At 39.6% G+C, this 23,268-nt stretch overlaps 1 protein-coding gene across 1 annotated transcript; it reads left to right on the top strand.

Annotated features, from left to right (window-relative positions):
- Nucleotides 1-8,620: 8,620 nt before the first annotated feature.
- Nucleotides 8,621-21,934, top strand: IL22RA2 (interleukin 22 receptor subunit alpha 2; the record flags this gene model as incomplete). The annotated part of the gene is made up of 5 exons (XM_082855330.1): nucleotides 8,621-8,681; nucleotides 12,435-12,570; nucleotides 14,938-15,116; nucleotides 20,640-20,806; nucleotides 21,785-21,934. The coding sequence occupies 5 exons, from the start codon at nucleotides 8,621-8,623 to the stop codon at nucleotides 21,932-21,934; spliced, it is 693 nt and encodes a 230-aa protein (XP_082711456.1).
- Nucleotides 21,935-23,268: the final 1,334 nt, after the last annotated feature.

Here is a 23,268-nt window from a genome sequence, read left to right on the forward strand (position 1 = left end):
GGAAACGCGTTGCTGGTTTATTACTGGGAAAAAGGTACTAGTATACTCATTTGGGGTATACTCATAAGCAATGTCTTATGAATTGCTTTTTAAACTGGTATAGGAGTACACATAACATCCCATAAAAATCCATATCCTTTACAGAATCTAATCTCTATTGTAGGAAAATTATAAGAAGTAAATTTTTAAGGCAAATGAAAACTGTAGACATTAGAATGGGAGAAAGCAAAAATATGAAAATAATGGATATAGCCAAGGATAAGGTGATAGTTACCACTCTTCATAAGGAAGGTGATAGGTATTACCACCAAATGTAAACAGAGTACCTGTTCTTTTTACCCTAGCTAATTCTGATAATCTTTTTCATTTCTCCCAGTCTTTATAGAAAAAATACTTTAATGCCTTCATTTACATTTCTTTCATAATTAGTAAAGTTGGGCATATTTTATATATTAGGTATTTATACTTCTGTGATGACTAAAGTTGTCCTTTGTCCATTTCTTTCTGGGCTGTGTACATCTTTTTTATTGACTGTATCCTTTGTCTGCCATGAGTTACACATTTATAATTTCTTGCCTTTCACCCAAGTCTTACTACGTAGATGTTTAAAACGTTTATAAAGTCAAATTCATTTTTCCTTTCATTCTTAAGAAAACTCCCTTTCCCAAGAAGATAAAAATTTTCACCCATGATCTCTTCTACTATTTGGGAGTCATTGTTTCATTCCTACTTTTAATTCTTTTATCCGTCTAGTTTCTTTTTTCTTTTCATATAAGGCATGAGATAGGGATTCAGCTTTATTATCTTGGTTTCTAGGGCTGCCATAATAATTACCACAAACTTGGGTGGCTTAAGACAACAGAAGTTTATTCCCTCACATTTCGGAGACTGGGCCAAGTTCTGTCTGACAGCTCCCTGGAAAGGTCCTTTCTTGCCTCTTACCAGCTTCTGGGGGTTGCTGGCAATCCTTGGTGTTCCTTGACTTGTAGATGCATTGTTCTAATCTCTGCCTCTCTTGTCACATTCTTCCCTATGTGTCTCTGTGTCCAAGTCTCTCTTTATAAAAACACTAACCATTGGATTACGGCCCACTCTAATCCAGTAAAACCTCATTTTAATTTGATTAGATCTGCAAATAGGTTATTTCCACATAAGATCACAATCATAATTACGAAGGGTTATGACTTAACATATCTTTTAGGACACACAATTCAACTCATCATCTATTTTCCCCTTATAAATTACTCAGTTGTCCCAACGCTACTTATTAAAACATCCAACTTTTCTGTGCTGATTTCAGATGTCAGATTTGTCATATGCTGATTCTCAGTATTCCCGGGACTGTTCATTGTTTTGTCTTGTATCCATACCACACTGTTTTAATTCTTACAGCTTTGTACTGGGGTTGTTTTACCTTGGGAGCCCCTCCTTAATACTTTGGGTCAGTGTTCACTGCTCATGTTTCTCGCAAATGATTGTTCTTTCAGGTTAGTGGTAGAAATTTTTCCCAAGTTTCCCCCAAAATTTGGAGGTCCTTTTGGGATTTTTATTAACCTGCATTGACTTTGTACAATGTTTAGGAATAACTAGCACTTTCCAAATTTGATGTTCTGCAAGAATGGAGTATTGAATATAGTATTTCTTTATTCAAGTCTTATATCCCTCATTAGAGTTTTATGCTTCCTACAGGTGTATGGCATTTCTTACATTTAGTCCTTGATATTTTGTATTGCTGATGGCAATATAATCTTGCATTATGACTTCTAAATGACGGTATGTAAGAAAACTATTGTTACAGATTGTTTTTAATCCAGCTAACATCTAAACTTTTCTTTTAATGAAGTTTCAGTTGATTGTCTGGTTTTCCCAGTATACAACTGTGTCGTCTATAAATAAGAATCATCTTGCCTTCTTGTTGCCAATAATGTACTTTGTATTTTATTCCCTTGTCTTCAAACTTTGATAAATTGGAGTAGTCTGTTTCTCTAGAGCAACATACCTACTAAATTTGTCAAAAGCTGGTGACTGTGGGTAAATCACTTAGCCTCATGGGAGTTGGATTAAATTCTCTCTACCTTTGGCTCTAAGAATCAGTGTTTCCATTTACATTAACTAATAAGGGGATCCTCTTCCTGACACAGTTCTGATTCTTAAACTAATTTTTCCCCTAAATTACTACTGCTTTCCAAAAACTCGTGCCATTGCATCATCATTTCATGCCAAGTTAAATTGTCTAAGATTTTAGGATACTGGATTTTATGCCTAAGAAGAGTATAAATGGATGACTTACATCATAAATCCCAGTTTCGTTTGTTCGGTGACTAGTTTATGAGGTGCAGGACTTACTCTACATTCTCCCCTTCTATGCTTCCACATTCTCCCCTTCTATGCCTCTACATTCTGGAGCTTGGACTCTTTTGGTCACTAGAGTTACCAGCTGGGAATGAATGAACAAACAAAAACAGATGTATAATTATTGAACTGTTTTCAAAAATACCCACCTCGTCTCATCTTTACAACACCCCGTGAGGAGGAATTGCTGTCCGCATTTAAGGTGAGGAATCCATCAGATTAAGAGACTTACCCAGTAAGTGGCGGAATGGGGATTCTGCTTCCAGTGCTTTCTCCAGTAGATCTCAGCTTCTGGCTGGTGGTTATGGCATAAATGTGTGGAATTATAGTCAAGATGCTAAGAAAAGCTAGACAATTTGCAAAACTAACAAACAAAAAAACAGCTCTTTTTTTTAATGGATTTGTACCTGCTATTTTTTTTGTTTAGATACCATTCGTATGCAAATGGGCATAAATCTTTTTTTTTAATTCATTAATTAATTTATTTAATTTTTGGCAGCGTTGGGTCTTCGTTGCTGTGCGCAGGCTTTCTCTAGTTGCGGCGAGCAGGGGCCACTCTTTGTTGCTGTGCGCGGGCTTCTCATTGCGGTGGCTTCTCTTGTTGCTGAGCAACGGCTCTAGGCGTGCGGGCTTCAGTAGTTGTGGCACGCAGGCTCAGTAGTTGTGGCCCACAGGTTTAGCTGCTCGACCAGGGGTTGAACCCATGTCCCCTGCATTGGCAGGAGGATTCTTAACCACTGCACCACCAGGGAAGTCCAAAATCATCTCTTCGGTTTTTTAAGAGTACCAATCTTCACGTTCCATAACAGGGTGCTCAACTCAGTGAACTCATTTTACCTCAACAGTTCCACCTGTGTTATGCCATCTATAGAACTGTTCTTTTCCATCATTTCCAGTGTTGTCGTGCAGGGCTGCATGGAACCAGATATGACTCTCTCCAGATCTGTAGGGATCCTCTGTTCCACATAGCAGGATTCCCACTTGACTCCTGCTGAATGTTTGGGAAACATTACTACAGCTGTCCCCACACACCCAGCCTGCAGGTAGGACTCATGTTTATCAAGTCTCTGTTATAAGCAGATGTTTGGCAAATTTCTCTTACTGATCCCCTAGAGACCTGGTGAGGCGAGTATTACACATTTTTTTCCAAGTGAGGAAACTGGGGCACAGGAAAGCTAAAGTTGTTAGGTAAACTAGAAATCACAGAGATATGCCTTGGGAATATAATAGGAACTCAGAATGTAAATGAAATTTTGAGGACAGCAGGGCTGAGGCCTTGTGCAGCTAGGGCATGGGGACAGGTGCAGCTCAGAGGCTAAGTCAGCCAAGCGCTGGGATATGGGAGACAGGAGCCCAGCGTGACCTTGAGCAGGTCCCTCTGCGGGAGTCTGTCGGGCTGAGGGAAGGACACATCCCTTCCCCCAGGGATTGGGGGAAGGCAGGCGGCCTCTGCAGTTATGAAGGTGGAGTCCCTATTTTGGGGCATATGGGATGTTTAAAAGAGTCCAGAGACCCCAGTAATCAAAACTTAGTCAGTGTTCTGGGTTTGTCTGGGCACTTGGGGGAGGGGATAAAAATGGCATCCTATAGGACTTTGAGCACCAGGATGGGGACCCCGCTGCAACCGAATGAATCTTAGAGAAATGTATTTTGAGACTCAAACTCGAGTTTCACTTATCTCCGAAGTCCAGGCTTTATCCACTGTGGTCTGATGTCTCTAGCTTCCTATGTAAACAAAGGGACACTAAACCTTCCACTTGTCTTTGAATATACATTATTCTTTAATTTTGACAACAGGCACCTACCTCCAGGTACAGCCTTCAGTGAAGCTGTAAATACACTGGAATAAGTTACGATGGTTACTCATGATGCTATAGTAAAATAGTACATAAAGTACTATTTTAGTACTTAGTATAATAAAATAGTACATAAAGTACTTTATGTAAAATAGTACATAAAGGCATTATTTTAAAATAGTACATAAAGGCATTTACATAAAGGTACTTTCCTTACTCTCAGGTTTATGAGGATTAAAAAAAATTTTTTAGAAGCTCAGTGTCCATCTTGTTGTATTGCCTGGATGTTTTACCTTTGCTCATGAATAATAAATGAACACTAATCTGTTTCTCTGCCCTTCAACTCCCAGAAAGCAAAACAATAGGAAAGGGGATTTCCAAATTGCAAATGGTTGCCAAAGTCAGCGTATTTTTCTTCCTGGGAATCATGAAAACACAACAATGAGAACTGAAGGGAAAAAGCTTCTCCACTTGGAAGGTTTGTTTTTAATTCTCTCTGTAAAAACCCTTGGGTCAGAAAAAGTAATCTAAATTGCAGAATTGTTAAAGAAATAGAGAAAAAAAATTACATTTCAGAGCCAAAGGGAGAGCCTGTGGGATACATTCCAGAGTAAATTCCTAGTGTAAATACTTGTACTGATATAAAATAAAGAATAAAACCAATGAAATAAACATCTGACAAAAGGAGTTTTTTGTAAAAAAAAAGAAAAACAGATTAAATAGAAGAAAGATAGAAGAAAGGAATTTTAAAAGGTGGAAGGAGATATGAATGAGACATTAAATTTTTAAAAAGCAGAATATATAACTAATCATAAAATCTGGTTCCTTGAAAAAATTTTAAAGATACATAACTAGCTAACCTAACTAAAAATAAGAAAACAAGGGAGAAAATATCACTACTTAACGTAGGAAATTATAATAGGGAAACTACAGAAACGGAAATTGCATACATCATAAGGGAATGATTTGCTCAACTCTCTGCAAATACATTTAAAAGCATAAATGAAGTGCACACTCTTCTAAAGAAAATATAATTTGTAGACTTTTCTGAAGAGAATAAGGACCACGTAGCCCTTCATTACCAAGAAGGGATGAAGAAGATGACGTTGGCCCCCTGTGGATGGGCTCTGCTGGCTTGTTCAGTACTGGATGCCTAACCTGGGGCCTGGCACACAGCACATGCTCAGTAAAGATTTGTTTGAGTGAATAAAGAAAGGAATGAATGGTCAAATCTTTCTTTATGGAATCAACATTACAAGTGAAAACAACGCACGATTTTATAATAAACCTCATACCCTGAGGGCAGGGAGATCTGACTGCACCCCTCACTGTGTCACTGCACGCTACGGAGCCTAGTCAGGTTCTCCTAGCCTCTCTGTGTCTCAGTTTCTTCATCTGTAACATCACGATAATAATACAGACCTCCTGGGCTTGTTGTGATGATTAAGTAAGATAATGTACGAAAATGGGACTTCCCTGGTGGTCCAGTGGGTTAGACTCCTTGCTCCCAATGCAGGCGGGCCGGGTTCAATCCCTGGTCGGGGAACTAGATCCTGCATGCATGCCGCAACTAAGAAGCCCACATGCTGCGACTAAGGATCCCGCATGCCACAACTAAGACCTGGCACAGTCAAAATAAATAAATAAATTCATTCATTAACTTTAAAAACGGATAATGTACGAAAAGAATCCACCATAGTGCCCCACAATTATTAGATATTATTATCAACACTAAAACACCATTAAAATTACTGTAAGAAATTTTATAAAGATGACATCTTGTAGATAAGCTTAAAATTTTTTTCTTTTGTTATGAAAAATTTCAAATATATACAAAAGTACAGAGTATAATGAACCCCCGTGCACCCAATACCCAGTTTCAATAATTATCAGCTCATGGCTGGTCATCCCCTACCCCAAACACTTGGATTATTTTGAAGCACATTCCCAACATTATGTCATGTCATCTATAATACTTCAATATCTATTTCTAAAACAATAATAATAACCAAAATCCCATATCACACTTAAAAACAAATTAATAATGATTCCTTAATTAGATGAACTGTTGGTCGGCTGGAAGCCACAGGAGAAAAGAAGAGAATCGAGTCGGTCCAAGGCAGGGCTTTAGGTAAGTTCTCTCCAGATCCAACATGATAGAGGCATCCACTGTCACTGTCAAGGCGGTCTCTTTGTGCTGAGGGTCTGATGGCTGGGGGTTGGGGGTGGGGGCGAGATAGAGGGGAGGGGAGGGAATAAGTTTGAAGCCAGCATTTCATGCCTGAAGAAAAGTAAAGCAAGGGTCTCCCATTATCTGTAATTTTCTTACTTCCCCAAACAAATCTCATTTCATTTGAAACAATTCTGTACAAATTCCTCTGCTTCCAAATTGGTGAGATTTTAGAATTGAATTGTATCTTTTCATTACCTTGAGTCACAGTTGGTAGTGTGGCTTTTATGCAGACTCTGATATCACACAGTGAGCTCATCTAAGGGTGACAAGACTAGTTTAGTTTCTGAAATTATTTTTTAAAGATTTTTTGATGTGGACCATTGTTTAAACTATTTATTGAATTTTGTTACAGTATTGCTTCTGTTTTATGTTTTGTTTTTTTGGCCCCAAGACATGTGGGATCCTAGCTCCCTGAGCAGTTGAAGCCTCATCCCGTGCATTGGAAGGTGAAGTCCTAACCACTGAATCACCAGGGAAGTCCCTGGTTTCTGAAATTTAACATAGCACAGAAGCTCACACATCTCTGAGAGAATTCAGTTCTTAGAATATTCGATGCTCTGCTCTCTTTCCCCCATTTCCCCTTATTTGTTCTACAACAACAGGAACCCAGCGGAAACCCCAATTTCCTTCTCTGCTGCTACTTATTAAACCTTAAATTAAGATATTTTCTTTTTTTCTTAACTGGAATTTGAAGCAATTTGGTTGCTCCAAAACATAAGCTATTGGCATTAAAGATATTGAACATCGATAGTTCAATCCCAGATTTCTATTCCCCATTTAAAACCAAGGTGAATGAAAAGTCTAGAGTTCAGTGGCTAACATGAGCGAGGAGATGAAGGACGATGCTGAGGAGGCTAGGAGACAAGGAGTCCCCAGAAGGGGCAAAGGGCACCTAAGATAGGCTGCTTGTTTCTTCTTTGAAAGCCTAAGCCAGCTTAGAAGCAATGGAAACATCACCTGGAGGAGATAAGGAGTTTGGATTCAGAAGTCTGACCCAGCACAACGGCACTGGGAAACACCCTCCATCCTGCTGGGGAAGTATGCCTACTTCCCCCTTTAGAAGTCTGGTTTGGGTAGGTAGCGCAATGTCTATTTTATTTGCTGCTGCATCCTTGCTGCTGAGAACAATGGAAGGGCACGTGGAAGGGTGGCAAATATATGTTCTTGACTTAATTTATTAATTAATAATACTTAAATAATTATTGATTAATTAGTACTGCTCAGCAGACATCACTATTCCTTACTAAAGGGGCTATTCTACCAAGAACTTGAAAGTTTGACTACCCAAGAGGACAAAGAAACCAGCATATATTTCTTCTTTTGACCCGAAAAGCCCCTTTAAAACAATCTTTATGACTTTCTGGTGCTTTAATGTATAATTTTAGTGTCTCTAAAATCATGTGGTAAAAAAAATGTTTTTGGTAATAAAACTGATGTAGTGAATCATGGGCAAAGAACAGATGACTTAGTTTGATTAGATAAGAAGATAGGACAAAGAGTTAATGTAGTTCAAAATGAACATTGCCCCCGCATTCATCCTTTTAAGGAATTACTTGGTTTGACGGGCTCAAAATCTTTATCAGCTAGGTTGCTGGAAACCGAGGGCAGGAATGGAAAAGGAAGAAGCATGAGCTGAGTGGGGCCCATTGACCGGGGCGGCTGTGGAGTGTGGGAGGGAGCCCCGCAGAGAGGCTGAGGGGGCAGAGGGTATGAGGTCTACACCAGGGAGGTTATTCGAGGAGCTTCCATGAAAGCAAGAAAAGGAAGAATCAACCAGAGACCCCACCTGCTTGAACCACTGCCAGGGGCCCTGATCATTGCAACTGCCAAGCCCTTTACTCAGAATCAGCCTGGCAGCCCCTCTGCCCTCTCTGCCAGAATCCCCGAAGGCCTCCTTCACTCACCTGCGAGCATCTTGCGTAATTCCTCACCCTACCTGCCCTCCGGGCCACCCATCCTCAGTGTTTTGCCTTTTCTCAGCTAGCAAAGCTCCCAAAAAAAACAAGCGTCCACATCAAAGTGACTTAACAGCAAATGTTTTCTGAAATGATTCTTAATACTTATTACCCCCAAATTATAATACAATATAATTTATGAACGAAATGAAATTGTATTTGCTTCAAGAACCATGGTTACAACCAAAAAGGGGATGTTGAGTGGGACCGAGTTTCCTCTCCTGTCCAGAGCTGTCCTCCCCTTGAGGGGAACGCCGGTCGCCTGACCAGTCTCACTCGCAACCATGACACGTAAATGTTGTTTTCTAGGCTTCCTCATCGGTGTCCTCCTGCCTGGTGTGGTAGGTAAGTGCTTCATTTCTTTTTAATTGCTCACAGCTTTGTCATCTGAGTCTGCTCAAGGGGACGGTCAGACATGGCCGTGGTGCATTTCTGGGCTTTGTAAAAATTTCAGCTTTCTCCTGTCACTAACTGGTCCGGACAGACATGGGGTCCGTTTCTCTCTGCAGCCTGAATAACTGCATGCGGACTTCACGAGTAGCTACTAAAGAGGAGGCGCTCTTGTGGGTGCAAAAACTTCGCACAGGACAAACATACACCCCTCTCTGTCTCCTTAGCCTTTCTTTCGCCTTCAAGGACAAGATAGCATACTGGTTACCAGCATAGCTCCTAAGCCAGACTGCCTGAATCTGGACTTCAACTCTGCCATTTTATTATCTAGAAAAACTGGGGCAACTAGCTTAAAGCCCCTCTGCCTCAATTACTTCATCTGTAAGGTGGGGATTGTAGGTCACTGTGAGGATTAAATGAGTTAATACATGACAAGTGCTTAGAGCAGTGCCTAGCACAGAATAGACCATAAATAAACAACATGTGAGAATTTGCTGTGGGTATTCATGGAGAACTCTTCAAGAGCAGAGGGCATCGTATCATCCCAACATACCTCTGAGCAAGGTCATTAGGACCCCCAGTTAACAGATGCGTACCTCTCAGTATAAGTGTCTCAAGTAACTTTCACAAGACTGTACAGTTGCCCAGTGACTGATAACATAACAACAATTCAATCCTCCATTTCCCAGAAATATGTGGATCTGAGTAGACTATGACTTTGGTCTTTGGTCAGACCAAGAACTCAATTAGCAGAATACGGCAGGAATTCAAGTGGTACCCAAATGACCTCGGCTCTGCATCTTACCAGACCTGTAACCATATGGACAAGATACACAACTTCTTTAGACCTCAGTTTCCCCACGTGTAAAATGTACTAATAAAAATATCTACCTTATTGGGTGGTTGTGAGAATGAAAGAAGGTGTAAAGCTTTGAGCACAGGGCCTGATATACATTTAAGGTTCAAATACGTTCAGTGATTAAAGAAGGCCAGCCAGGGGGAGGAGGCGGAGCGAAAGAAGAAGGAATATCTTCAGCCTCTCGCTGCTCTGCTTCCTCCATTAGCTCCTCTCTCCAGAGGCTCTTCTGTGGGTTTGCTGTGACGGGTGAGAGGCAGGCTCCAGGACCAGACAGCCTGGTTCCAAAATCAACCTCACCGTCTGCAGCTGCACCAGCTCTTTTACTTCTCCAAGACTTGGATTTTGGTCTGTAAGAGGAAGACCGCAATATCTTTTGCACAGATGAGCTGGGCAGACTCAGTGAAGACAGGTGAAATCCCCTCTGTGTCTGCTACAGAGGGATTGCTATTTTCTTTGATGGAGGTTAGCAGTGGTGTTACAAAAATGAGAGAAGAAATCTGAAGACAGGCGAGGTAAAGGACACTGGACTATCTATGTTCAGGACAGCAAATCGACTCTAGGAAGGATCTTCCGGAAAATGTGCATGCTTGTCACCTCCTGAAAACTTCTGCTAAGTACAATTTTATGTGCTAAATACGATTGATCGGGTAGTGATCTGAGTGAACAAAACCAATGGTGGCATTTGACTCTTTCCAAGTACACATCACCACTTGATGCACTGAAGGAGGTCCAAAAATAAAAACAAACAAAAACCAAATAACAGTAATGACACTATTTGGTTGGTAAAAATAACTACCTAAGGAAACAGCCCCATTCATTAGAAAATAACACATCTTGAATGTTCAGAGCTGAGACCATGGGCTTAGGAGAATTTGCTTCCGTCTTAATGATATTTGAGCAAAGACCTAAAGGAGGTGAAGAAATGAGGCATGTGGAACACCCGGGAAGAGTATTCTAGGAGAAGGGAAGGGCCAAGGCAGAGACCTCGGATGGGGCCATTCCCAGCATGGTGGACCAGGAGAAAGGAGGTCACTCTGGAGAAGCCAGGGAGCAAGTGGTAGAAGATGAGAAAAAGACAGGGGATGTGCTTCCTCATTTCTCCTGCTCACCACCTATCCCTTAGCAGAAACTTTGGGCCTATTGGAGAGGCAAAGCTTTACCTCTGCCCATTTTAGGTTTTCAGCTGGGACTCTTTTTTTTTTTTTTTAACTTACACAGTGTTACATGTCAAATTTATTCAATAAAAAAGTCGGCTAGGACTGCTTAACAAAAAGGCAGATTAATAAAACAGTTTATTAATGAGTGCAGCGCACACCACCAGGGGGATCCTGTATGAAGAGAAACTCAAAATGGCGGCTTAGAATTCCAGCTTCCGTAGCATCTTCAACAAAGCACGATACACCTGTAGGAACATGATAGGACAGAGGAAAGCAGTTTTAGTCTTCCAAGGGAGGACACTGTGGGAAAGTAAATACGTGGGAGAAAACTAATGGAGTAAGTTTCATTTGCAGATTCGTCTGGTGCCTTCTTTGGGCTGATAAGAATCTGTCTCCAGTAAAGTAAAAGGAGACTTTATTGGGCTGGCCAAAAAGTTCGTTCGGGTCTTTCTGCAAGAGCTTGCCAGAAACCCGAACGAAATTTTTGGCCAGCCTTATATATCCTGCCTTTAGGCGGAAAAAGGGGGAGGTCAAGAGAGCTTTTCCTGCATTTGCTGCTTCTTAATTGCCTTCAGCTCAAAATAATTTTTATGTCAAAGAGGCATATTTGGGGGTAATATATTCTGTTTTCCTTCAGACCCTAGAATAAAATTTTGTCAAAAGTCTCTTGCCTCCAGTGGACTGAATGTAGGTGAGATTGAGCTCTCATGTTGCATGAATTGACCAAGAAAGCACAAACTATGCCAGTGCGAAATTATCCCCCTTCCTGCCATGACTCCTGTTGAGACTCTTCTCGGGAATGCTGGGTTCCATGGCAAGCCCTTGGGCAGTTTCCCTCCACAGCCCGGACCATTCCACCTGAGCAGTTATGCTCGGGCACTTGGAACCAGGATGCAGGCAGGTAAGAGCATCCACTCAGGAGTGGAACCGGCCTACATGCAATAAAGCCAGGTCAGCTGAGAGAGGTGAGGGACAATGAAGTAGCAAGAAGAGATGAAGCAAGAACCAGAGAAAGGGGCTTCCCTGGTGGCGCAGTGGTTGAGAGTCCGCCTGCCGATGCAGGGGACACGGGTTCGTCCCCTGGTCTGGGAAGATCCCACATGCCGCAGAGCGCCTGGGCCTGTGAGCCATGGCTGCTGAGCCCGTGCATCCGGAGCCTGTGCTCCGCAATGGGAGAGGCCACAACAGTGAGAGGCCCGTGTACCGCAAAAAAACAAAAGAACCAGAGAAAGGAGGAATGAGTTCCAGGCTGAGGTCCTGGAGGCAGAATAGAATCCAGGCAAAAGCTTGCCTCAGAGGAGCAGAAACGCAGGGTCTCCTAGGAAGGTGGGCAAAGTGGCCCTGGTGAGGCCTTTCATCTCAGTCATTACATTCCATCACCACCAGGGGTGGAATCAAGGACAATACTATCTTTTCACTGCTGTTACTTCCTCTCCAGCTTAGGAGTGGGGTGGGAGTTTATCACGTATGTTTTTATAGTCTGGATCACCACTGTCCTGACACTTTAGCATGCATCAAAATCATCACATCAAAGATCAGAAATGTTGATTTCTGGGCTCCACTTCCACCATCTGCACCTGTAGCAACTATTTCAAGGAATCCTGATGCAGGTATTATTATATTGAAACTTATGGCTAATAACGATGGTCCTCATATCAATGTTCAGTGTTGCTCTGTTTCTTATTGTTTTAGAAACTCAGCCAGCCCACGAGTCTCTGAAACCTCAACGAGTACATTTTCAGTCCCAAAATTTTCACAACATTTTGCACTGGCAGCCTGGGCGGGCTTGTCCCAGCAACAGCAGTATCTATTTTGTGCAGTATAAAACGTAAGTAATCTGAGCTTCCTCCAGCTAGTAGAGATGGCCACTAAGATTCCATGTTCTAGAAGGTGATGGAGTGTTAGGATCTGAACTTTTGTCAGTTTCAGAAGGGTTGAGAAGAAGCAGGGGTGGAGGCAGGAGTGTGTTTTCCCTGAAGGTGACACAAAATGCATGATGACGTGTAGTCTGTGACGGGAGATACTTCGTCCCTCAGAGACCCAGCACTGAGGGTTCACAGGGTCAGCCTTTGGTTTCACAACAGAGACTCTCAATACACATTTGTCCAACTGAATGTTAGAAGCGACTTGTTCAGCACCTAATAGGTCCTCAATTAAATTGACGCTATTGATAGTTGAAAAAGAAGTCGTGGGACACATGGATGTGAGTGTGTAAACTACATTTTCAATTTAAAGTTCATTTCTTTAGAGTGGGTTTACTATTTAGAAAATTCCTTTCAAAAATGAACGCCTCCTGTAAGCATGAATGCAAATTGGAACACGCTGAGGCATGTTCCTCCTGTGTGATCTTCAGACTAATTCTAGTGGATCGTTGCCAAAACTCAGATATAACCCACTCCTTTCCTGGATTGACGCCTGGAAACAGAAGCTCCTGATTTGCAAATGGCAGGTTTTCCCCTTCACACATCTCTGCTCAGGGAGCTGGGGTGGGAGTATGCAGAGAGGAGTTGAAGCGCTTCCTTCTCTTACATAGATTGAGATTCCGGCTGAACATGAGACAGGAGATATTATAGTTTAGCTTTTATGATTTTCTATTCAGAAATTCAGAAGATTAGATGTAGCTATGGACCAAAGTAGCAATTTTTGTGCCATAAATTCCTTCATGTCTCTCCAGCATGGGGTAGATCCAAAGTCAGATCTTTCCGTTTATCAAGCTCTCACTAACTTCAGAAGGACTATTTCCAGAAGTTTCTCAGTCTTTAACTGCTGCTTTTCTCAACATATTTTGTGTAGCAACTGTAAACTTCACAAATCTTTACAATAAAGATTTCTCCACTCCCAAAACAGATGTGCGCGTCGTTGGAAATGCTTCCCTGTAGGAAGTGGGGATTGGTGATCTTTTTATCTTTCCCCTGTAGGCAGTATAAACATATCCAAAGTGGGCCTATTTACGGTTCAACATAAACAGTGGATTAGACGTTGTTTTTCCATGAAATTAATGAAGATTAAACTTTAGGGCCCCATGGAAACATTTCATAGTTGTAATTCTTTTTCTTAAATAGAGCTCTTATATTTGTATAAATTTCAGAATACCTGGATCCATTCCTACCTATGTGATATTTTCAATAGCACAGTGCAGATTTATATTTTCAAAATCTTTCGTTTTGGGTCTATCCAGTTCTCATGGGTCTACTGACAGTTTTTGTCCCATGTAGGACAGGACAAAAAATGGAGTATTACACTAAAAAAGAAACCAGTCATTACAGCTAAATTCAGCTGGTAAAGGCAATGTCTAATAAGAGTTAGAAGACATTAAATTGTGCTTAATATATGTTGTTGGTTATGCTCTTATGGTGTCTTCTGATATAATGAAACTGCTGTCAGCATATAGTTTACAGAGTACAGACATCAGCAATGCTCTTCATTATATGGCTAAAAAGTTATATTTCAAGTCCTTCAACAAATATTTTGGAAGCTTTCTCCCCACCCTCTAATTCCTGCTCTGTTCCCACCATCATCTTATTGCATTTTCTTTGATTTGTGACTGGTAAGGAAGGGAAGCATTAATCCTCCCTCTTGCTGTTACACCATCCCGCAGTCTTAGGCTGAATCAACGTATCTGGCGCTTTGCCTCATTACCTTTTCTTCCTGGGTTCTCCCCATTCTCTGCCAGCCTCTAATTACAAAACTCCTTAAAGAGCCCTTCCTACAACCCTCGTTCAGTTGTCAAAAAAGAGATTGACGTTATGTGTTGGGTGTCACCTGAGATGAAAAGTGGTAGCAACTTCTCAGAATCAGCCACGTTACTCAACAGCAAGCTGATAAGAAGTGAGGAAAACCACAAAGTGTTGAAACGTCAGGAGGCTGAAGGACATGGAGAGCTCGTAGTCAAAAATGGAAGTTGGTTCAGACCCCAGAAGAAAAACTTCACTAAGTACTAAAAATCCAAAAACCCTCATGCTAGTGTTACAGAAGGTGTCAAGCTTGAGTTTATATTTCAACGAGATAGCACTTTGATAGCACTTGAATTAATTTAAAACTTTTAAAGATACTTAAGAACAGCTGTCAGCTTTCACAGTGGCACTGATATTGGAGGACAAATTTCAACCAGTCTGAACACTGAATAGACTGAAAAAACTGAAGACTCCTTCAATGGAATAAACGAATGCAGATTTTTGTCTTTTCCCTTCTATAGGTATGGACAGAGACAATGGAAAAATAAAGAGGACTGCTGGGGTATTCGAGAGTTCTTCTGTGACCTTACCAATGAAACGTCAGACATATGGGAACCTTACTACGGGAGAGTGAGGACGACCCTGGCTGGGGTCCACTCAGGCTGGACCATGACACAGCGGTTCTCCCCCTGGTGGGAAAGTGAGTTCCATGGAGTTTCTTCGTATTTGCTTTTCCTGCCCTTGAATAGCCCTCATGGAGCATGGTTAGCTAGCTACCAGGCCCTGTGCTTTGGTGAGGTCCACACCATCGTCTCACTTGATGTCATTCTCAGAACAGCTCTAGCAGATGGCTTTTACTATTCTCATTTACAGCCCAGGAAGTCAGGGCACAGAAACTTTAGTAGTAGCTCAGGTCTCAGAATTCAAATTTGGCTACCTCTGATTCAGAGCTGACATTCTATCCCACTGCCAGGATGTTGCCTGCTAGAAAAAAGAAGTATTTTTAGATAGCAGAAAAGGAGCCATATGGGGTTATTCCTAAGCACGACGGTGAGGTTCTTGAAAATACACATTAGAAAAACTTTCTATTGAGGAAATTAAGACTTTTAGTCACCTGTCCAAAAGAGGAGACAAAAAGTGCTCTCTTGTATCCATTTCTCAATGATGTATATTCTTCTAATTTAGTCATAATGTCAGAATAATATACTATAATCTATGTTGTAAATTATAAATGGAGCCATTGCCAGCAGACCTTATATAAGGGGCTTCCCTGGTGGCGCAGTGGTTGAGAGTCCGCCTGCCGATGCAGGGGACACGGGTTTGTGCCCCGGTCCGGGAGGATCCCACATGCCGCGGAGCGGCTGGGCCCGTGAGCCATGGCCGCTGAGCCTGCGCACCCGGAGCCTGTGCTCCGCAGCGGGAGAGGCCACAACAGTGAGAGGCCTGCGTACCGCAAAAAAAAAAATATAGACAAAAGGTATGAGAAAAAAAGTTTAATGTATATGTACAAAGATATGCATAACAAGACAGAAAATATGGGTATTTACTACAGTCCTCACAATGGCAACTAGTCATGAAGCTGTAGTTAATATTTATAACTGCTTTTCTCATGATTTAACTCAACATTCTCTTTCTTTTCAGCCAGCATCTCAACTTTCCATTTTTGAGGAGTTTGAGTCCTTTTGATCTTTTTCATATTAGCTTAACATAGTCTTAAATTAATTTTTATCACTGAATATAGGAGTTCTAAGAGGCACCTCCAAGGATACCAAGCATACTTGACCCCGCTGTATATATAATTCTATTTCCCTTTGATAATTGGAACCAGTCACCCTAGACAACAGAAGTACCGCATTTCTTCCTTGTTGGTTAAATGGCATAAAGAGATCCCAACCTTCAGGAGGCAGTCTCAACTTCCAATTCTTTGAAAATATTGTTGTTCTAACCCAGAAGAATTAAGGATCAAGTGTATGGGCATTGCCTCCACCTAGATTTATTAAACAGCTTTATTGAGATAAAATTCACATCCCTTACGATTACTCATATAATGTGTACAATTCAATAATTTTTTACTCTATTCACAGATAAGTACAACCATCATCCATAGTCAATTTTAGAACATTTTCATCACCACAAAAAAGAAACTCCATACTCTTTGGCTATCACCCTCCTATTCTCTCCCTCCTTAACCTCTCAGCCCTAGGTGACCACTAATCTACTTTCTGTCTCTAAAGAGTTCCCTCACCTTGATATTTCATATGAATAGAATCATATAATATGTGATGTTTTGTGACTGGCTCCTTTCATTTAGCATAATGTTTTCAAGGTCTGTCCCTTTTGTAGCATGTATCAGTGCTTCGTTCCTTCTTGTGGCTGAATAATATTGCAGTACACGGATATACTGCATTTTGTTTATCCATTCCTCAGTTGATGGATATTTGAGTTGTTTCCACATTTTAGCTCCTGTGAATAGAGCTCCTATAAACATTGATGTACAAGTTTTTGTGTAGACATGTTTTTATTTCTCTTGGGTATATACCTAGGAGTGGAATCACTTGGTCACCCTGTAACTGTATGTTTGATCATTTGAGAAACTGCCAGACTGTTTTCCAAAGCAGCTGCACCATTTTCCATTCCCATCAGCAGTGTATGAGGGCTCCTATTTCCCCACAGCCTTAGCACCACTCTGTCACCTTTTGATTATAACAATCCTAGTGCATGTGAAATGGTATCTCATGTGATTTTGCTTTGCATTTCCCTGATGATTAGTGATGTTGAGCATCTTTTCATGTGTTTATTGGCCATTTGCATATCTCCCTTGGAAAATTGTCCATTCAGATACTTTGCCCATTTTTAAATTGAATGATTTGTCTTTTAATTACTGAGTTTTAAATTTTTTGTATATTATGGACACCATTACCTTATCAGATATATGATTTTCAAATATTTTCTCCCATTCTGTGATATGTCTTTTCACTCTCTCAGTGGTGTCATTTGAAGCCCCAAAGTATTTAACTTTGGTGAAGTCCAATCTACCTATTTTTTCTCTTGCTACTCATGCTTTCGGGGTCATATCTAAGAATTCTTTGCCAAACCCAAGGCTATGAAGATTTATCCTAAGCTTTCTTCTATGAGTTTTATAGTTTTGGCTCTTACATTTAAATCTTTGATCAGTTTTGAGTTCATTTTTATATATGATGTGAGGTAAGGGTCCAACTTCATTCTTTTGTATATGGCTATCCCGTTGTCCCAGCATCATTTGTTGAAAAGGTATTCTCTACCCATTGAATGATCTTGGCACCCTGTTGAAAATGCAAGCCATAGAGAGAAAATATTCACAGTGCATGTTTGGGACAAAGGACTATGTCCAGAATGTACAAAGAACTTTTACAAATCAATAATAAAAAGACAAGACAACTAATTTTAAAAATGGGCAAAGACTTGAACAGGCTTTTCACAAAAGGGAATATTCAAGTGGCCAATGAACATATGAAATTCCATTAGTCATCAGGGAAATGCAACTTAAAAACACAATAAATTGGTACTACACACTTACCAGAATGGCCAAAATTAAACTTTTTAAAAATAATAATGCCAAGTATTAGAGAGAATGTGAAAAAAATGGGAACTTTCATACACTGCTGAAGGGAATATAAATTGGTGTATCTACTGTGGGGAAATGGCAGAATTTACAAAAGCTAAACATATATAAACTCTATCACCCAGAAATTCCACTCTTAGTTATATTCCCAACAAAATGAATGTTTCCCAAGTGACATATACAAGAATGTTCCTGCTACTTTACTCAGAATATCCAAAAACTAGAAACGACCTAAAAGTCTGTGAATAACACAATGGATGAATTGTGTTATATATACAATTAAATACCACACAGCAATCAAAAGAAAAAACTCTTTTTTTAAAATGTTTTTATAGCATTCTTTATATATATATATATATATATATATATATATAAATTTATTTATTTTATTTTATTACTTATTTGTGGCTGCACTGGGTCTTCTTTGCTGTGCATGGGCTTTCTCCAGTTGCAATTAGTGGGACTACTCTTCATTGTGGTGTGCGGGCTTCTCATTGCGGTGGCTTCTTTTGTTGAGGAGCACAGGCTCTAGGTGCGCAGGCTTCAGTAGCTGTGGCATGCAGGCTCAGTAGTTGTGGTGCACGGGCTTAGTTGCTCCACGTCATGTGGGATCTTCCCGGACCAGGGCTCGAACCTGTGTCTCCTGCATTGGCAGGCGGATTCTTAACCACTGAGCCACCAGGGAAGTCCCGAAAGAACAAACTCCTGATACATGCAACATGGATAGATGTACAGACTTTAGATTGCCAGGGCTACCATAGCAAAATACCACAGACTTTGTGGCCTAAACAACAGAAATTTATTTTCCTACACTTCTGGAGGCTGGAAGTCCAAAATCAAGGTGTCCACAGGTTTGGTTTCTTCTGAAGCCATTCTCCTTGGCCACTTTCTTGCTGTGTCCTTCCATGGTCATCCCTCTGTGCTCAATTGTATGTGTCTTCTTATAAGTACACCAGTCATATTGGATTAGGGACCACCCATACCACCCATATGACTTCATTTTTTAAAAAGCCATATGCTTTTTTAAAAAAGACCCTATCTCCAAATGCAGTCATATTCTGAGGTACTGGGTGTTAGGACTTCATACTATGAATTTGACGGGAGGCACAATTCAGCCCATAATTATATATATACAAATAAAAGTGAAAGAGTGAAACAAGGCAGACACACAAAAAAGTGTATATTGTATGATTCCAAAAATGAATGTACATGGTGATAAAAGTTAGGAAAATTGTGGTTATCCTCTGGGGTTAAGTAATTGGAGGAAAGGTGAAGGAGGTTTCTGGGGTGTTGGTGATGTCCTGTTTTTTGTTCTGGGTGGTAGCTATACAGGAGTGTTTATTTGTAAAGATTTGTTGAGCCATATCCTCACGATTTATTTGTCTGTATCTATCTTATAAGTTGATAAAAAGTGTATTTAAAATTTTAAAATTCTAACTAAACAACAAAAAAGAAAGCATCAACTTTCAACATGTGTTCACAATAAAAACACAAGGAAGCAGATCAACACAAGCAAGGCTGGAAGAAACAAGTACTGGCTGGACCAGCGCTTCAAGGTTTTGTAATATTGGAAGCAGATAATAAATTAAATAACTTAAAGAAATAACAGAGGGAATAAAAACATAATCAAAGGACAAAATGTTACTCAGACCAAATAGATTGAAAAAGACCCAAATAGAGCTCATAGAAATGAAAAAAATATAATCATTGAAATTCAAAAAGTTGATTTGGGGGGTTAAAGATCAGTTTAGCCATGACAAAGTAGTAAACTGATGGACTGGAAGACAGCTCTGAAGAAACCCTTCAGAATACTCCACTGAGAAAAAAAAGATGGAAAAAGAAAAAAGAAAATGACATATGGAAAATCGAATGAGAAATGCTAACAGATGTTGAACTGAAATTCTAGATTAAAAGCATGTATGTCTCTGTCTCTATCTCTATCTATCTCTAAGTTGATTGATCATGGCTAGTTTTCAAGAATTATAAAAGATATGTATCTACAAACTAAAAATACATAATGAATGCTGAACAAGAAAACAACAACAAAACCCATTAACGAATTAAATCATTTAGAATTACCATAGTTAATCTGGGGGAAATTAAAGTGACTATTAATTTATTTAGTTTTCTTTCCTATTTAACAATCATCTGATTATTGATACCAAATGCAAGAAACAAAAATTCTCTCTTGATCCTTCTCCTGCTATTCCATAGTATATAACATAATTCTGTTGAAATAATTTTCTAGCAACAAGTCTTCAAATGATTTTCAAGCTGCTTTGAAATTTTACATCTTTAAGGACCTACAAAATATTTGCCTTACACTAAGATCTTCACCCAAATAGCTTTTTATACTTCGTTTTCCAAAACAATCACTGCAGGCTGTGGAAATGATTGATAAAGGTCCTCTTAAAGTTGATTCAGAATATATGTCTTTGCAAATAAAGAATCATCTGCAAAGAAACTTCTCAGATATTTATATTTTAGGTGTTAGCAATATCTCTTCATAATGATTTTTGCCAGATCCCTGAGCTTAATAATGATTTGTTATTATGCATAATGTGTCCATATGAAATATTACATTTTTGGGTGATATTGTCAAATTTTCCTATTTTTCCTCAGCAAAAATAGATCCTCCATTCATGAATATAACCCAAGTTAATGGATCTTTGTTGGTGAATCTCCATGCTCCCAACTTACCATATAGGGACCAAAAAAGAAAAAATGTATCAATGGAATACTATGGGCTAGTATACCGAGTCTTTGTAATTAACAATTCACTGGAAAAGGTAAGTTCAGATGAATAGATAAGTTTGGTATTTTTTCTTTTGTTTAAGCAACATTTTAGCCATAAAATAGGTCCTGTCTTTTGCTACTCTATCCCCTCTTATTTTTCCTTATCGTTTTTTAGTTCCTTCTCACTTTCACCCTCATTGATAAGCAATTAGTGGTTACCATCGCCATCAGAATTGTGTGTACGTGTGTTTGCACCTTTTCCGTCATTCAACTGGTTTCCTTTTGATTTTCCCTGCATATCTAAAGACTGGTATTAACAATATTTAATTCCATTTGATTGTCACAAATATTCATTTTTATGGACTTTACACACCTTATTTTAAAGTGGCTTTTGGATCGGAGCATTATATATTAGTGCCAGTTTTGCTCTGATATTATAATCCTCCATTGGTGACTTTATTTTGGTTTGGTGAATGTTCCTTTTTTTGTGTGTCCATCTAAGACAGGGTTCCTTTGGCTGTAGAAAACAGAAACCCATTCAAACTGGTTCAAATAGAAAAGTGGAGGGGAGAGGAGGATTTTTACTCGGAGGTAATGATCAATCTTACAACAGCCAGAAGCAAGAAATAAAGTGCTGCCAGGCTTTGCAGTCACTGGAAAGGAGAAATGGAGAAGCAAGTTGTAAAGAATCTCACTCCGTTTCTCTGTGGTCGCATGCCACATGTCTACAACTGTCTCCAAATCTACTCCATTCTCCTCACTGCACAGTTCAAATTCTTAAAAAAGAGACTCTGACCACTGGGTCAATCAATCAGCATCACTAGGGAGAAGTCATGTGGTTCCTCCACAGCCATGTGACCTGTCCCTTTCTCAGTCTGTGAGCTAGGACTCTGGAGAAGGAGGATGTGTCTCGGAAGAAACCCTACAGCCCATCTAAACTGGTCATGAACAACTTAGTTTTATCAAAAATAGAGCAAGTCAATGACTTACTGGAAACCATTTATCATCTCATTTTTCCCCCTTGTGTGTAGGAGCAAAAGGTATATGAAGGAGCTCACAGAGTTGTTGAAATTGAAGCTCTAACACCTCACACTGGTTACTGTATAGTGGCTGAAATGTATCAGCCCACATTAGACAGAAGAAGTCAGAGAAGCCAAGAGAGATGTGTGGAAAGTCCTTGAAGTGCTCTGCAGAGGGGCAATCCAAACTCTCTGAGAATAGGACGGCTTGTTTTGAAGAATCTCATTGAAAGTTGTTTATATATATATATTTTTTTTCTGAAATATCGTTGATTTACAATGTTGTGCTAGTTAGTTTTTATATATTCTTAATGCAATGTTCACCGTTATACTTCACAGACCTCTCTGTTTAATCATTCTTTCTTCCTTTATATTTTATTTGTAAACTAAATTTAAGCGGTTCCCCCCGCAAAAAAAAAAAAAAAATAGAATTTAAAGAAGAGGCAGAAAACAAAGGGCTCTGTGAAATACAGAACTTTATTTCTGACTGTAACATCTCTAACATAATCTCCATTCTTCTAAGTCAGCTAAGTAAAAATTAAAGAACCAAGGAGCAGTAGGCATGTTTTTAAATGTTGAATTAATTTTTTAAAATAGCATCACAGACAAGCAATCCTGATGCAATCCTTTTTCACTATCTATTGACAGTTAACTTGACATAGATATTTCAACTTTCACATAAGTGGAATTTTTATGTGAATGAGCATTTTCCCATACATTTCTATTTTATATGAATATACTTTCCATACATTCATTTTCTATTATATAATATTCTTACTTAATGAACCAATATTTTCTTTTAAATTCTATTCTATGTAAATAATAATATTTGAAAAAAAGCCTCTCATGATCTCTGGATTAATATCTAGGTTAAGTTTATCAGCAATAACATCTAAATACCAAAGGATGCCTACTCAATACAATTTCCTTCATTTAACACATACTCACATTAAGGTTTTCTTTTCTGTTTTTGTTTGTTTTTTAATATTGCCTGAGAAGAATGTATCTTTCTTCTCAAAGTCAGGTATAAGATTTTTCAGCAACAAAGTAAAAAAGAATGTTTAACTCTAATTTATACCACACTCATTACTCAATCCTCCTGGTGAAGGGTCCCTTGCCAGTGGCATCTTCATAATTTCTATATACAAGGATCTTTTGAATGACAGTTTGACTGGGGACATAGGGTATGGTTGGGGACCAGGTAAAGAAGTTGACTTGCAGCTGAAAGCATAGCATGGGTGGTGGGTTTATTGGGGAGAGGGGCTGGTGCTGGCAGAGACTGTAGAGCCAGTTAAAGCCCACCAACAATCTCCTAGCAGCTCCAGCCCACAACAAGTGAAGCTCTATGGGCTCAGGCTCCGTGTAGCAACAGAAAGCTACCTTCCTCACCTTGGGCTCAGTGTTTAAGGCTGTCCTATTTTGTGAAGAGATATGAATTGGAGAACATTTGTACAATTCCTCATGAACATTGCTACAAAATGTGACAAAAATATATT

This window comes from Leucopleurus acutus (genome assembly GCF_964270905.1).
Source record: "Leucopleurus acutus genome assembly, chromosome: 15".
NCBI lineage: Eukaryota > Metazoa > Chordata > Mammalia > Artiodactyla > Delphinidae > Leucopleurus > Leucopleurus acutus.